At 34.9% G+C, this 15,551-nt stretch overlaps 1 protein-coding gene across 2 annotated transcripts; it reads right to left on the reverse strand.

The window, feature by feature from the left end:
• Nucleotides 1–4,398: 4,398 nt before the first annotated feature.
• Nucleotides 4,399–14,314, reverse strand: LOC107225629 (negative elongation factor A). Of its 2 annotated transcripts, XM_015666160.2 has the most exons (7): nt 14,080–14,314; nt 11,419–11,851; nt 9,004–9,414; nt 7,817–8,013; nt 5,989–6,088; nt 5,604–5,874; nt 4,399–4,830 (listed from the first exon to the last, which is right to left on the reverse strand). In XM_015666160.2, exons 1-6 carry the CDS (start codon nt 14,287–14,289, stop codon nt 5,642–5,644), a joined length of 1,584 nt encoding a protein of 527 aa, XP_015521646.1. In that variant the 5' UTR covers nt 14,290–14,314; the 3' UTR covers nt 4,399–4,830; nt 5,604–5,641. The 2 variants fall into 2 exon arrangements, with proteins under 2 accessions (XP_015521646.1, XP_046601024.1); XM_046745068.1 differs by lacking the exon at nt 4,399–4,830 and having other exon boundaries at nt 5,514–5,874.
• Between the last annotated feature and the right edge of the window lie 1,237 nt (nt 14,315–15,551).

A 15,551-nucleotide genomic window follows, 5' to 3' on the forward strand; every position in this document is an offset into this window, starting at 1 on the left:
TATCGCGATGAAAAATGATCACAATATAAGATTTGACTCTAAAGATATTACAATTGACCAGCCTAGGCGGTGGGTCGGTCTAGCCGGTTGACCAGCCTGCCAATTGACTAGCCTAGTTGGTTAACATAGGTTGCAGAAGGTAACATACATTTTTTTTTAGCTGTATTCGTCACATTTCCACAATTTCTCATACTGAAAGACAATTTTAACAGCTTATCAAAATTTAAAATAAATCCACAAGTCTTTTATTCTCTGTGAAGTGTAAGAATTCTCCACCTCGTAGATAATATATTAGTGATTCTTGGTGAGCGGTCATAGAAATGTATAACGTATATTTTCGTTAACGTAGATAAAAAGATTCCAATCCCACTTATTGAACTTGTTAAAGCCTTAAACATCTGTTTTGATTCGGCAATTTTCAAATTTAACAAGGACACATACACACAACAATTTGGGTTGCCCATGGGATCCCCTCTCTCTCCAATCTTGTCAGATCTTGTGATGGAAGACCTAGAACTGTCATGCATCAGCAAACTAGATTTTGATATACCCTTCTATTTCAGATATGTTGACGATATTTTAACTGCTGTTCCTAAAGAAAAAATAGACTACACACGGAATATTTTCAACCAATATCATCCCCGATTACAATTCACCATTGAAACAGAAGATAATAACGCTATCAATTTCTTGGATTTATTACTGATACACTGCAACTCTAAAATCAAAACAGATTGGTTCCACAAAAAAACTTGGTCTCAAAGATACTTGAATTTTAATTCCCACCACCCGATGTCCTACAAGATAGGTACCATCTTTAATCTTGTTGACCGAGCCATCAAATTATCAAGTATCGAATTCCATGAAAAAAACTTGTCACTTATATATAATATTTTAAGATGGAATGATTATCCACACGGCCTATTACACAAACATATAAAAAAGAAACGCTTCCATATCAATAACCTACTTGACCATAATATTGACTCTACTTCCGCAGACGACAACAACAGACTAGCCACTACATTTATCCCCATCCCATATGTATCGGGTCTCTTTGAGTCGTTGAATAGGTTATTTACCAAACACAATGTCAAGTTTGTGGGAAAAAACTCAAAAGACCTACAACTTGTCTTTGACAGTCTTTGATTCGGGAAAAGATGGGAACCCTATAAGCAAACGATCCAACGTTGTTTATAAAATACCCTGCAACGATTGCAATCAAGTTTATATTGGACAAACTGGCCGCCATCTAGACACTAGACTCAAAGAACATCAACGCAACGTACAAGATAATGAGAATCATAACAGATATATGATATGTTCTCACTAACCTACAATAGACAGTAACTTTCAATAGTATTACATCCATAGTAATTTATGTCGTACTGGAAAAAATTTTTGTTCTTGACAGTCAAATAAAAAAAAAAAAATTCATCGTTCTGAGGAGGGCCCATATCCGGGCCAAAACGTTAACAAAAATATATGTTATACATTTCTATGACCGCTCACCAAGACTCAATAATATATCTTTTATTCTTTATTCCAATTAATTTTCAAGCAACCTTATGATAAATTCGTTTTCATTATTCATTTTTATATTTATTCAAGAATTTGCGTAATTTTTCTTGATGAATTATTGCTTCCAAATTTGAAACTCATAAAATAGGTTTAACCTTCTACATATCTTGAATGTGTTTCTAGCAAAGAGAAAAGTGTTTCCGAATTCTTCAAAACTTGAGACATTGATCTTTTTCAACTCATAATTTTAAAAGTGCTCATCAAAGGCAGAAAATTCTACATGGGAACATTCTTGAAATGATTGGAACTAAAAATTTTTTCAAAATATTTGCAGCTCAAAGTTGACTTCGTTAAAAACTTATAATAAAAAAAAGCGTCTTAGAGATGCTACTATCGTGTGTAAAAAGTTAGATATATTCATGTAAATATAAAAGATACAACACGTTCATATATTTGATTGATATTTATTTTTCCGTTGTATAATTTCGACGTACATATTTCTTATACGAGATTTTCTCAACTTTTTAATCTCATGATGACGGTATGCAAATCAGATATCAAAAATTTATTAAAACCAAAAACAACCCCAAATAGGGTGAAAACTGGATGATTTATCAACATTGTTTTAGATAGCGTTCTTTAATCAGATTTATATGAATATTTATTTCGAGACAGTATGATTTGAGGCCAAGAATAGGTGCAACCCCTGATACGAACTATATGCACCCCTATGCATTGAATTTAGTAAATCCAATGGCCATTCTAAAATCTCTGTCAACCAATGAATTCTAATCGTTTTTAGTATACGTTCATTATTAAATTTCTCCGCTAACGAATTATATTCACGAAAATACCCTTTTTTTTCATACGTTTATTTGTAACAATTTTGAACAATTATGGATTCACAAAAAATTCTAATCATTCCAAAGTTCAATTATGTTTTACCTGAAAGTGCAAAAAAATTCAGGATTTTGCATGGAATATAAAAATCAAAACAAAAGGAAACAAAAGGTGCCATCATAGTGGCTTCTATGACCAAAAGGGTTAAAACTTCTTCCATTCGAGGCATACTCCTCAGAGTATAATTTCAAACAACTATCTTAAATACACTTCTCGCAAAAATTAAGGGAACAACAAAATTTTCGAAATTTTTTGGTGATTTTCAACAGGCTGTATTTCAGTGAAAAATGGTCGTACAAGAAAAAAAAAACAAAGCTTTCGAAGCTTGAAGACTCTAGTTTTTGAATTTTTTGGTTAAAAATTTTTCGAAGCACTATTAGCCATGCAGTCCTTGGATAAAGCACGAAGAAAAAATTTTCAAAATTTTTTACATTTTTTTTTTCGCTGTACGGGCATGGAAAAATTTTTCCGAGCTAAACCAATGCATAGGTCGCATAGCCTGTTTATTCAGCTTCAAGATGCTTTTTTTTAAACCTCGATACGACCATTTGTCTTCGAGATATCGAATTTTGAATGCCAAAGGATCCTTTTTCACTCAACTGCCGATATCTCTGGAACTACTGGTCGCACAGCGAGCCGAAGGGCAGTTTCTTTTTCTGCAGAAAATTTCCTACAAAAATCTGTCATGGTTGATGTCAAAAAAAAATTTTTTCCACCGGTAGCGTTAACGTGAAAAAAGAGCAAAAAAATGCCATTTTACCTTTTTTTGGATAATCGACTGTATCTTCGTCAATATTGTGGGGAAAGCTTAGGTTAGAAGAAAATTTTACAGCCTAATGTACCCCAAAGGTCCCTCTTAATCGGTAGATCGATCGGTTCAGCGGTTTTCCTGGACCGATTGATTGAAATTTTGAAAAAATTAAGAGAACAAGGTCCCTTAAGAAACAAAAACCTTGTTCCCTTGATTTTTTCAAAATTTCAATCAATCGGTCCAGGAAAACCGCTGAACCGATCGATCTACCGATTAAGGGGGACCTTTGGGGTACATTAGGCTGTAAAATTTTCTTCTAATCTAAGCCTTCCCCCCAATATTGACGAAGATACAGTCGATTATCCAAAAATTCCTTAAGAAACAAAAACCTTGTTCCCTTGATTTTTTCAAAATTTCAATCAATCGGTCCAGGAAAACCGCTGAACCGATCGATCTACCGATTAAGGGGGACCTTTGGGGTACATTAGGCTGTAAAATTTTCTTCTAATCTAAGCCTTCCCCCCAATATTGACGAAGATACAGTCGATTATCCAAAAATTCCTTAAGAAACAAAAACCTTGTTCCCTTAATTTTTTCAAAATTTCAATCAATCGGTCCAGGAAAACCACTGAACCGATCGATCTACCGATTTAGGGGGAACTTTGGGGTACAATAGGCTGTAAAATTTTCTTCGAACCTAAGCTTTTCCCCCAATATTGACGAAGATACAGTCGATTATCCAAAAAAAGGCAAAATGGCATTTTTTTGCTGTTTTTTCACGGTAACGCTACAGGTGGAAAAAAATTTTTTTTGACATCAACCATGACAGATTTTTGTAGGAAATTTTCTGCAGAAAAAGAAACTGCCCTTCGGCTCGCTGTGCGACCAGTAGTTCCAGAGATATCGGCAGTTGAGTGAAAAAGGATCCTTTGGCATTCAAAATTCGATATCTCGAAGACAAATGGTCGTATCGAGGTTTAAAAAAAAGCATCTTGAAGCTGAATAAACAGGCTATGCGACCTATGCATTGGTTTAGCTCGGAAAAATTTTTCCATGCCCGTACAGCGAAAAAAAAAATGTAAAAAATTTTGAAAATTTTTTCTTCGTGCTTTATCCAAGGACTGCATGGCTAATAGTGCTTCGAAAAATTTTTAACCAAAAAATTCAAAAACTAGAGTCTTCAAGCTTCGAAAGCTTTGTTTTTTTTTTCTTGTACGACCATTTTTCACTGAAATACAGCCTGTTGAAAATCACCAAAAAATTTCGAAAATTTTGTTGTTCCCTTAATTTTTGCGAGAAGTGTAATATTAAAAATCTAATTTGTAACTCAATTTATATCATTATCTTTATTCTTAAAGTAACCAAAAGTATCGAATTCAAAGTGTCAATCTTCCAAAATAACCTTTCATACTTTCAGAGTGTAATCGTAAGTTAATAAACAATTCCATATAATAAAGACTTATCTTCAATTCCTTGCCGCTGCACAAAAATCATCCGCCACTGCCACTGACTGCTGATCCTGCATCTAGCTGAAGTCAAGGTAAATCACATATCAAATTATCCCTTTGTTTGCACACTTCCGTCACGACCCGTCGACTGCATATGGCATCAATCAGACCCCAGAAAATATTCGGCTTTGAATATCCAGCAACTATGAACTTTTTGAAAAAAAAGGTAGAGTTACTTTTTGTAGTAAATTGATTAAACTTTAAGCTTGTACTGTCAGATTATCAAAAATAAAAAATGTAACAGTCTGAGAACGTGCTTGAAGTGGAACGTACTCCTCAGCCCTATTTAAGAACAAAGAAAAAATTGGAGTCAAAATGTCGGTGTGTGCAGACAAAGGGTTATATTATATCCATCAAATTCCCTCTTGTAAATTACACATAAGGTTCCAACTATAATTTCATAACGCGGTTGGTTCACGTCTTTCCAGTGTACTTTAGTACGTAATCGATATTGGCAACCGAAAACTACTGATTGTACGTCGCAGTAAATTTTCGCAACATAATTTAGAATCTAATTCCTGAATTGTCCAGAAGTGTCCGTTGGAACGTCAAGTCGTTCAGCGGATATCACAGTAAATAACATGTTTGCTTCGACGGCGCAGCGCATCCGCAGTAGCTAATACAAAGAAATAGGTCGTCACATTTGAACTATCGCCCTCTACGCCAGTCCCATCACCTTGGTACACGTGCCAGTTAAGTTGTATTTCAGTAATATTCATGTCAATATTATATTCTGTGACTGCAGTCAATGATTCGATTTTCACTAACTCTCATCGATGTAATACACAATATATCAACCATCTGTGCATGTGCAAATCAAAAAGTTCAGCAGCTTCGACTCCCAATTTTATTTTAAATGCGAAATTCTATTATTTCTTTAAAAAATATGATATAACACCATTTCAAAGCGGTAAAAAACAAACCATCGAAATATTAAAGTGTGACAATGACTGACTGAAACCTAGTTAGGAACAGTCGCAGTTGCATTTGGTCCAAGAGCTCCTGCTGCAGCTGGTTCTTCGGTGACAATGCGTCGATTCTTTTTTATTCGTTTCCATTCGCCATTTGTATAATTCATTTGAAAATGCGTTTCAACAAGCATGGAAACGGTGCTTCCATCAGCTTGGGTAACTTCTTCTATATTTTCCGACAGCATAACTGTAACTATGTTACCCAGCTTTGGGCAAGGATTATCTGAAAGAAGAGAAGATTAATAGTTAACCAAAAAAATGATTGGAGGATAAAAACTGCCAATAACAAATTGTAGTTTGATGTGATTATTCATTAAAACATTTTATTCAAATTTACCTCTAGAACCGGCCATAAAACCAAGGATAACTGCTTTCTCTGGTCGGGTAACCTTATTTGCTGTTCGAAACATATCTTGGGCTTCTAGCATTTGTTCCCTCTGCAAGAAAGAATACCGTACAAATTTTTTCGATATCCAGAGGCGGTCGATCCTGATATCAGCTCACTTCGAAGATTACATGCTTATTCATTTTGATTGAGCTGAATGCCATCAGTAATTTGTATTCTTGTATGTAAGGTCCTTGTTGTTAGAGTGAAATCGTAATGGCAGTAACATGTTTGTTAGTGTTGATGAAACTGAATCAATGGCGAAGAAAAAGAAACAGAAAGATATCGAGTTGGAGGCATTGATCACTATGGACCGATAACTGGTTATTAGACTGAACGTTAAAAAAAAAGTTTGTGCTCCCAGTTCAAAAACCTAAAGTTAACCTTGAAAAAAGAAGATCCTCCAAATTTCAATGTTCTATCTTAATATTAAGGTGTGCCGATAATTTTTTCAAGTTTTTTTTTTTTTAATAAAATTTTAGTTTGTTTCAGAGCTTAATATTTTTTAATATGACAATGATTTAAAAAAAACAAACGGTAGAAAAAAAAATGTGGCACTGAAAATACTTTTTACTCAAACATTTTCAATTTTTCATGATGGAATATTCAACATGGCGTCCAAAAAAAATATATCCTAGAAATTATTCTCTAAATAATTGTAAGGAAGTTCAGAAACCTTACTCGAGTGACTCGAGTATCGTTGTGTCTTTGTTTAATCTCATGTGTTAGACAGAGACAGTATGATATCAGAGTTCACTCAGGTAAGGTTTTTAAACTCAGCCCTGCGGTCACATGATTTATTATTCGTTACTATTTTGATTTGTTAATTTTTTATTCTAGGCTTCCTTACAATTTTTTAAGGAATAATTTCTAGGATATATTTTTTTTGGACGCCATGTTGAATATTCCATCATGAAAAATTGAAAATGTTTGAGTAAAAAGTATTTTCAATCCCAGATTTTTTTTTCTACCGTTTGATTTTTTTGAATTTGTCGTACCTGTGCATTCAGGTGTCATATGTGGTAATTCATGCATTGAATATTTTTAGTTTATCGACTTAGAATTTACAGAGATCTAAGCTTTCAAATCTTCACAACCACACAGTCAACTTTGAAATTGATTTGAGCGTATACAAGGTTTCTGCAAATTGCTGTTACGCGTGCACGTTCTAATGCTGCTGAAAAAGTGACAACACGAAGAAAAAAAATCATTTGAAAGAGACGTCTATTTTTCACTTTTTCTGCACAGGTTATGTCACGTGGCAACAGTTTTGTATTGAACTCGTGCGAATTGTTGAGCAATATTTTCAACAATTTTATAATTTGATAAAATATTTCGCCCAAAAAAACTTTGTAAAAAAAACCCTCAGACACATGGAGCCCCACGCCATGGCGTGATTGGTGTACTAGGTAAATTGGCCCTGCGTCTATATCACAAACAATCCCCTCCTCTGCCTCATTTTCATCCTCACACAAAAAAATAGTAACATGTCATCATGCAAAATGAGAAGATTGAACCTCAAAGAGGCTAAATCAACATCTTGGTTAGGCACAGATATAGATCCTGATTGCTGCTCGTCAGGTCTAACTATCCATTCCAATACAACAGTTCCTTTCAATAGTTGAAATAGCATTAAAAACAAAAGAGAGTAAATAAAAATTCGTCCTCAAAATCTTATCTAATTTTAATGAAAATGTCTTATTTATAGTTAAAATGGTTAAAAATGAATTTATTATGATCGAACACTGTATGAAGCATATATATAAAATAAGAATGTTACCGTGAGAGACAATCCTTTTCTAGTATTAGCAGCTGCAGTAGCCGGTGGTGCCGTCGTTTGTATTCGAATTTGTGTTATAGTTTGAGTTGGTCTGACAATTTGTATATTGACAGGTGAACTTTCAAGAATAGTTGAAGTTGTTGGATTGACTACTGGCAATGTCGAACTTGCTGTTGCAGGTGCTATAGGCGTAGGAACTGGAACAACAAATATGACATATTTAAAATATAAAAATAAAAGAGATCTAACTCAGTAATTAATAAACTGCGAAATTTCTTATTTTCACTGGGAATTTTTTGTATGATAATACAATCCCTGATAATATCCTAAAAAAAATGTATATTTTTTTTCAATGACTCGTTTTCACCCTGTGAATCGTCAAATCTTTCTGAAAAAGTTTGCAAATAGTTTTCAAAAATCACTAATGTAATTGTTCAGTTTTTGATTTGAAACATTGAAAAAAAAATCAACAATCAAGTCTGAGATGACGAGGGTCTGCGAGTGGATGAGAATGAACTCATCCGTTACACAAACGGGTTCGTAGAGAATTTTTAGAATGTAAGTTTTTATACAATTCCAACATCAGGTTTAAAATACAGTAACAAACTCTGAACTATGACACGTAATATATCAATACAAAAATGGAAAATCCAATTTAACTAAAAAACAACGAAAAAAACCAACTACTACTCTGAAGTTTATGTCAGAATTTTCTATGCCAAAAATCAAATAATTCCTTAAGTGATTTCTTAAGATTGACTTTTTTTGTAGGATAGTTTGAAAACTCATAGGCTAAACAAATTGGTTGAAGAGAGATTTTTATTTGGAAGGTTTTTTGGAAGAAGCCCAATCATGGAACGAATTCTTTGCAAAAATAAAAATATCGTTACTGAGTGTTTGCTGAATTCGCATTCGTTATTATGTGCACTGGTATAACCAAAAAATCAAAAACTACCAAGTATTCGAACTTCCTGATTACAAAAATAATTTCTTATCGATCGAAGGAGTAATTGAAAGTGAGAATAATAATATAGATGTATATATATCATAGTCTGAATAAGTATGAAATATCAAATGCTCATAGCTATAAAATCGCAAAAGTTGTGCAAAATGGATGGTGGTTTAAAAACTGATGTTGCTGAACTTCCTCTACTCACTCTGAAGGTCATAACAGAACGCTGACTTACGTGTTTGTGCTGCAATAGTTGCCACACCAGTTGTCGGCGTACTAATAGGTGTAGCGTATGGTTGCGTAGGTGCAACAGGGGTTGCAGGAGGATTTAAAGGTGCCAATCCCTGCGCATACTCCGGAGTGGCAGGTGTTTCCGGTGAGGTAGGTACTACCGTGGCAGCAGTTGCAGCAGCAGCTGCCTGAGCTTCGGCCGCCTTCTTTTGTTGCTCCTCTAACTCCAGCATACGTTTACGTTTTTTAGCTTGTGCATACCCTAGGGGTTGTTCATTTATATCCAAAAGCTTTATTCCACCATCTTTACGAATTCGACTTCCGATTGGTGTCCTATTAGACATTGATGGACTTGTCAGAGAAGGTGAGCGAAATCCACTGGTTGGAACTCTGCTGGGTATTCCTTTCAAAGGCGCTGGAAGGAACCGTGATTATTTTAATCTCCAATTTTTATATCAAAAACAGTGATTGAGGAAATGAACGTCATGTAGCACATACATCACAATATTGATGTAGGTCAATTATAACATGACATTTTTTTTTTTTAATATTCTTTGACGTGTGAGCAGATTGAAAAGGTAATTTTAGTTCACGCTAGTAGTAAATGGTTGTGTCAGTAATTATTAAACCCTTGAATGTTGACTGACAAGGTCTTGTTGGAGAATAAGTACTTTTTCCTTGATGTTATCAACATATAGGTAGTGTCTAATTCGGTAGTCATAAAACTGATGTATTCATCAGCTACGATATTTTCCTCAAAAAGACACAAAAAAATCACGAAAATTTTGAACAAGAGCATAGAAGTTGTTTAGATCGTTATAAAATGATGAAAAGTTCAGTATATTCACAAGATTTCACTATGCACTGACCCATTGCACTCGTTGCCAGAAGCCGTCTCTATAATCCTAGACTTTTGTTTATCACGTCCGGTACTTGAATATCTCAATTTTCGAAATTGCACTGACTTCAGTTTTAAATTAAACCACTTGAAAATTTAAAAATTTCAATTCTTTTCTTGAGGTTTCATTACATTAACACGTTGACTGCCAACTACGAGATATCTCATAGATTGTTTACTTGCCCAGGACGCCTACTACGAGTTATCTCGTAGTTGGCTTGCGCGAAGAGGTTTCTGCTACATAAGCCAACTACAAGATAATCCGTGACATATTTTTTTTGAAAACATTCATAACAATTTTTAATAATATAACATGATTAAATCAAATTGGCTCTTTAGACCAGAATCGTGAAAAATTCCGTGGCAATCAATGTGGTAAAGTTATGAACTTCAACCTTGTTACACAATGATAATCCAACTCGTGATAGAAAGTGGAATTATTCACAAGAATAAGCATTGTACAAGTATTGACACAGCGTTAATATACTGATTTTGTGCAAACTCAACTCCTTCGATTCTGTTCTAGATATGCAAAATAGTAATTTTTCTTTTGACGTTTAGTTCTAGTGGCTTTACTAACTTGAACTTTGCAGTATTTGAACCATGAACAATAGCTTTGAATTAAAACTTTAAATATAGTGCTAAGCTGTTTTAAATTTATCTTTTTCTTCAGCTGTCTATTTGTTTGTAAAAAAAATTATAACAAGTGGCATAGTACGATTTTGTATTTGCCATTGGAATGAAGCAGTTATTTTTAAATGGAATTTCGATACATATTTATTTAAAAAGTCTCGGTAATTAAGCCTTTTTTGAATAATTTAACCTCTGTAAGATATGAATAAATCATGAGATCGTAATATTACTTAGGAACAAAATGTTATTCCAGACTTATGTTAAAAATGTCACGTTATTGAATTTATTAATAATTAAATTCCTATTTTAAACATCAACCCTGACTTTTGGGAAATAGACAAGAATTATTTGTGAAATATTAGAGTGTAAAAGTCGTCAACAATTTGAATTGACTGACATATATGCTGAAGGAGTCTGTTGTACACAAAAAGAGCTGAATTCTGAATGGTACTCTGATACTTTTTTCAAATCAGTCAAAAAATAAGCATGTTACGTTTCTGTTCAAAATAATAAAGTGAGCACACCGTTATATTACACAAAATTATGTTACACAAAATTATTGTACACGATATAATTTTGTGTCGTAGCGTAGTAATGTAATGTAAGCAAAGTGTAACTTTATGAGATATAAGTTTGTGTGGTATAATTTTTGGGTATGATAATTCGGTGTTGTAGTCTAATTTCATATAATGTCAGGTGTGTAGGAACAGTATGCTTTCAATGTGATTACTTTGAAGGACTTAATGTTACTCTTTGAATGGCAAAAGCCCAAAAAAAAATCAGAAAAAAAATTGTTACAGCTTATTAGTCATACAGCTAATGGCTCCAACGAAATGTCTAAAATTCAGTATCATTTCAAGTATTAGTTGATAATTAATCTAATCTCACTTGTATCAGTCATTTTCCTGGGCATTCCACGACTTCGTACTGGCACAGTTGGGGCTGCACTTTTTTTCATATTACTAGCTGCATCTGCACTCTTTTGTAACAATTCCGCACGCAGAGCAGCACTCTTGGGTTTCCTCTTGAGTGTGAAATGCTTGATAGATGCTGGCTGCTGCCCAACGACTGATGTCAATGCTGTTTTATTCAAATAGTGGCATTCTAGCGGAAGCATAGCTGCATCACATTGTTTTTTTACCAACTTCCTCAGGTCATTGACTAGTTCACCAAATATTGGACGATGCTCATCAAGATCTGATATGTCAGTGTTCAATGAGCCTGTTGATGGAAATGTTTTCATCGCTTCAGACAGCATCGATACCCATAACTCATTGTCCAGTGATGCTACTTCGATGATTTCTTCCAACTCAATACGCCACTATTTTAAAAAAAAAATGCGTTTACTATGAGTAGTGAAAATATCAAATCAGTGGGGTATTCGAAAACTGCTGAGGCCCATGGTACCATTGATTTTCAAATACATTTCATCAATTTCAGGCAGTTATAAAAAAAATTATAATTTTCCAAAATCGAAGCTGCGGCCGGTGAGTAGGAAAATTCAAAAAATCAGGAAACAATTCGGAAATGTTCCTATTTTCACCCCCGATATAACTTAACCCCAAAAAAAAATAATAAACTCTCCCGAATTGACGAAAACGTTGAATTTTCTAAGTTCAAAGCTGCGGCTGGTGACTAGAAATATTCAAAAAATTATGAAATAATTCAGAAATGTTCCTATTTTCACCCCCAATATAACGCTACAAGTTTCATTAGGGAAAGCGAGAAGATGACTGTGAACATCTGTGTTGAGTGCTGCAACTACTAATCGACAACTGCTAAATCGTCATTGTTTATCAGGAGCTCGTAACTGTCTTGCACATATTTTCACAAATTTCTATGTTTATCCGAGTATTGACACTACTTGACGTATGGTAGAACGTGAGAATCGAAATTTCCAGCTCGGGCGCCCCTGGCCCTTATTCGCCCCTGGATTTCGGAACCTGCGGCTGAAACCTGCAGCTAACTTCAGCGTCGTCCAATAACTGCATCGTTCATCTGATAGTTTCAGTTTTATACTCTGTTATCCGAATAGATGCAATATAAAAGTAACAACGTGTATGTTCGAACAGTAAAATAAGTGCATGCAAGTTACGCGAGAGCCTTACAGGTAAAATTAGGACAAGTGTGAAATCGCTTACACAAATTTCGTCGCTTTTTGTAATTATATCATACACATAAGGTACAAATCAGAGGTTCCAAATTCCGAATGCTCATTCAAACGGTAATCCACTGAAGTTAAAGTTAATATACATTGAGGAAAAAATCAATTTTGTGCAATTTCAGAATAACTTAAATAAAAAATTCATTATATGCTTGTATTTTAATCTACTACAGTTTCCTGAATTCCAAACAATCCTAAAGTTACAAAATAAGGATATTTCCTGAAACTGCATCCTTATAATAACGTTACTAAATTCAATCTCATAAAACTCAAGTAATTTACATCGTTCAAGTCTTCTTGGTACTTTTTCCCACAATTTAAATTATTTACTCATCAATTCATACTAATTGTGGAGAAAACTGTCATGCACACTGAAATCGTTTTGTGAAACAACTAATGTGACATACGGCTGTTAAGATTTTCATTCAAAAGATCGTTTGAAATTTAAAGCACATTACAAATTATACAACTCATGTCTGTTTCAGAGAGTTAGAATTAGTTACAATACTGCGGAGGGAGCAACTTCGTCGAGGCACATAAAATATTGGTGTGAGCAATATATACCTCGGCGTGACTCACATGCAGCCACTTCACCAATGAATTTCCATAGTATAAATAAACACTGTGTCTATTTGCACTACAGAGTGAACTTAGGCAGAATATGCTAAATATGCCAAATGATCGCATGTTAGTAATGTAATCGCATAAGTTTTTTCAAAACATCTGCGGTTTCCGAAGAAATTTTCAAGTGAATGGAATATTTTGGAAATATCATCTCTGAGGGTGACAGACACCGAAAGCGTGTTTCAGACCTCTGGTATATGTTATGATTTTGGATAGTGATAGAATAATATGATTTTTTGAAACTCTACCCGGGGTATAACAGAGATCTAACTTGATTTAGCCTTTATCACTCAATTTTGGCTTGCCACGGATAATCGTTCAGGCACTCAAATATTTTGCAAAACAGTTCGGGACAACTCAACACTTAGTAAGTCCGGAGTGTCCGTTGACGGTTCACTCCATAGTGTGAGTAGACACTTTAATAAATGATATTATCATATACAAATCAAAATGGACATTTTCTCATTGTATAGAATATTTGCACTGACTGAACTGTTGCAAAACTGCAGAAGATTGGCTACCTTTTTCGCAGATAGTTTACACCAGAATTTTCATGCCTAGTAACGGAAAAACAGGAGATATGGTATCAGGTTGAAGAACTACATTTTTGATACAAGTGACAGGCTGGATATAAGAAAAACCGTTGTGACAGATTAAATGAATTGATAAAAAAGATCATTGAACATGGATATCAAGTTCAATTGTGAAAATGGTAACAAAATATGAATACTTATCGACTATTTTATAATAACGATACATACTTCTTCGACATTGCGCCTTTGTAGGTGAAAGAAAGAAAGGAGTAGTTTGAGCTTAACTTGAGTTTGCAAATCCGGAAAGCAATCTTTTATGTTTCGCAAAACTTCGGCGTTTAATTGGGAACAAATTGAGCTGCCAGTCCAGCTATCATTTGACGTGCCGAGCTTATTATGAAGCCACAACGAAGTATCACTATCTCGCACGTTTGCCATATTGAAAATTGTGTAATTAAATTCTGTATGGCCTGAGCCACGATCTTACATACAGGTCTGAAAATCTGGTGCTGGGGGGCGACTCACTTCTTGAATCCGCTTTCAATAATTCTTACATTGGTCGCAAGGGTCGCTGTAACCTAGTACGGTCACCACCACCCGTGTCGCCGCCCTCTCCCCCCCCCCCCCCCCCCTCCCAGCAGCGACGCCAATGAGCGACAGGGATAGAAAAAATTTCTTTCTGTTGTAACATCCGACCGGAACGTCCGTATGTTTTATCGACTATTATTACTGCATGTTACTTTTATCAACTAACCAAACTCAAAGTACGAGAATCTTGTAACCATAAGAAACTAAAACAACTGTCTAACTATTTGGAATATCCCTAGATGGAAATAACTATGAAATTCACTAGCCAAGGCTTAAAAACCATGTTACGAGATCTTCGTACTACCAGAGATGAGTAGGGAGATCTCCAACGCTCGGCTTTTCGTGATACCAGCTAGGTTGGAGCGTCGACGTGACACCTAGGCGGCCACGCACCGAAGGTGGCCCATTTCCGACCTGACACCTAGGCGGCCATGCACTCGGTCGCTCGAGCAAGCGGTTGCCAATCGCATCCTTGTCCCCGCTCGCACAGATGTTTCCAGGAATGCAAGGATTGGGATTTTTTTGTTTCAATTATGAATGTCAGCGAATAAAAGTATCTCCAGATTTGATAAATTTTGGATTCAATTAGCGGACGCTGAACCAAAATAATTAACCATTCCCAGCCCCAATACTTTTTTTTTTTTTTTTTTAATAAATATTATTTTTTTATTGATATGAAAATATGTGACGCCTGGTGTTCTCGAATATTTGTACACGCAGTCTATGGAAAAATATACGAAGCCAGCTCGATAACATTTATGCAAAATGTGCAATGGGCAAGTGGTTGGAGGAAATTTTTTTTTTCTCGAACTGAATCTTCCAGAGAACCATCAGCGAATTCCAAGCAAGCTCCATAAACATACCGAGCAAACGCGCGATCACGGACGTAGCTGTGGTGTGGCTGAGTGGATACCACATGAGGATGAATTTTCAATCACAGGTTCTTGCGCGAAGTTTTCCTGTATTTAAGTTAATTACTGCTGCCTCTGCTATAATACTGCATTCAAGTCTTGAACAAAACACTAAAAAACAAGTTAACCACTTAATGTAAAACAAAATGTTAGATTGAGCTTAAAATTTAAGCCGGAGTTACATAAACTAAGATAATTACA

The sequence above is a fragment of the Neodiprion lecontei genome, chromosome 7, assembly GCF_021901455.1.
Source record: "Neodiprion lecontei isolate iyNeoLeco1 chromosome 7, iyNeoLeco1.1, whole genome shotgun sequence".
Lineage (NCBI taxonomy): Eukaryota > Metazoa > Arthropoda > Insecta > Hymenoptera > Diprionidae > Neodiprion > Neodiprion lecontei.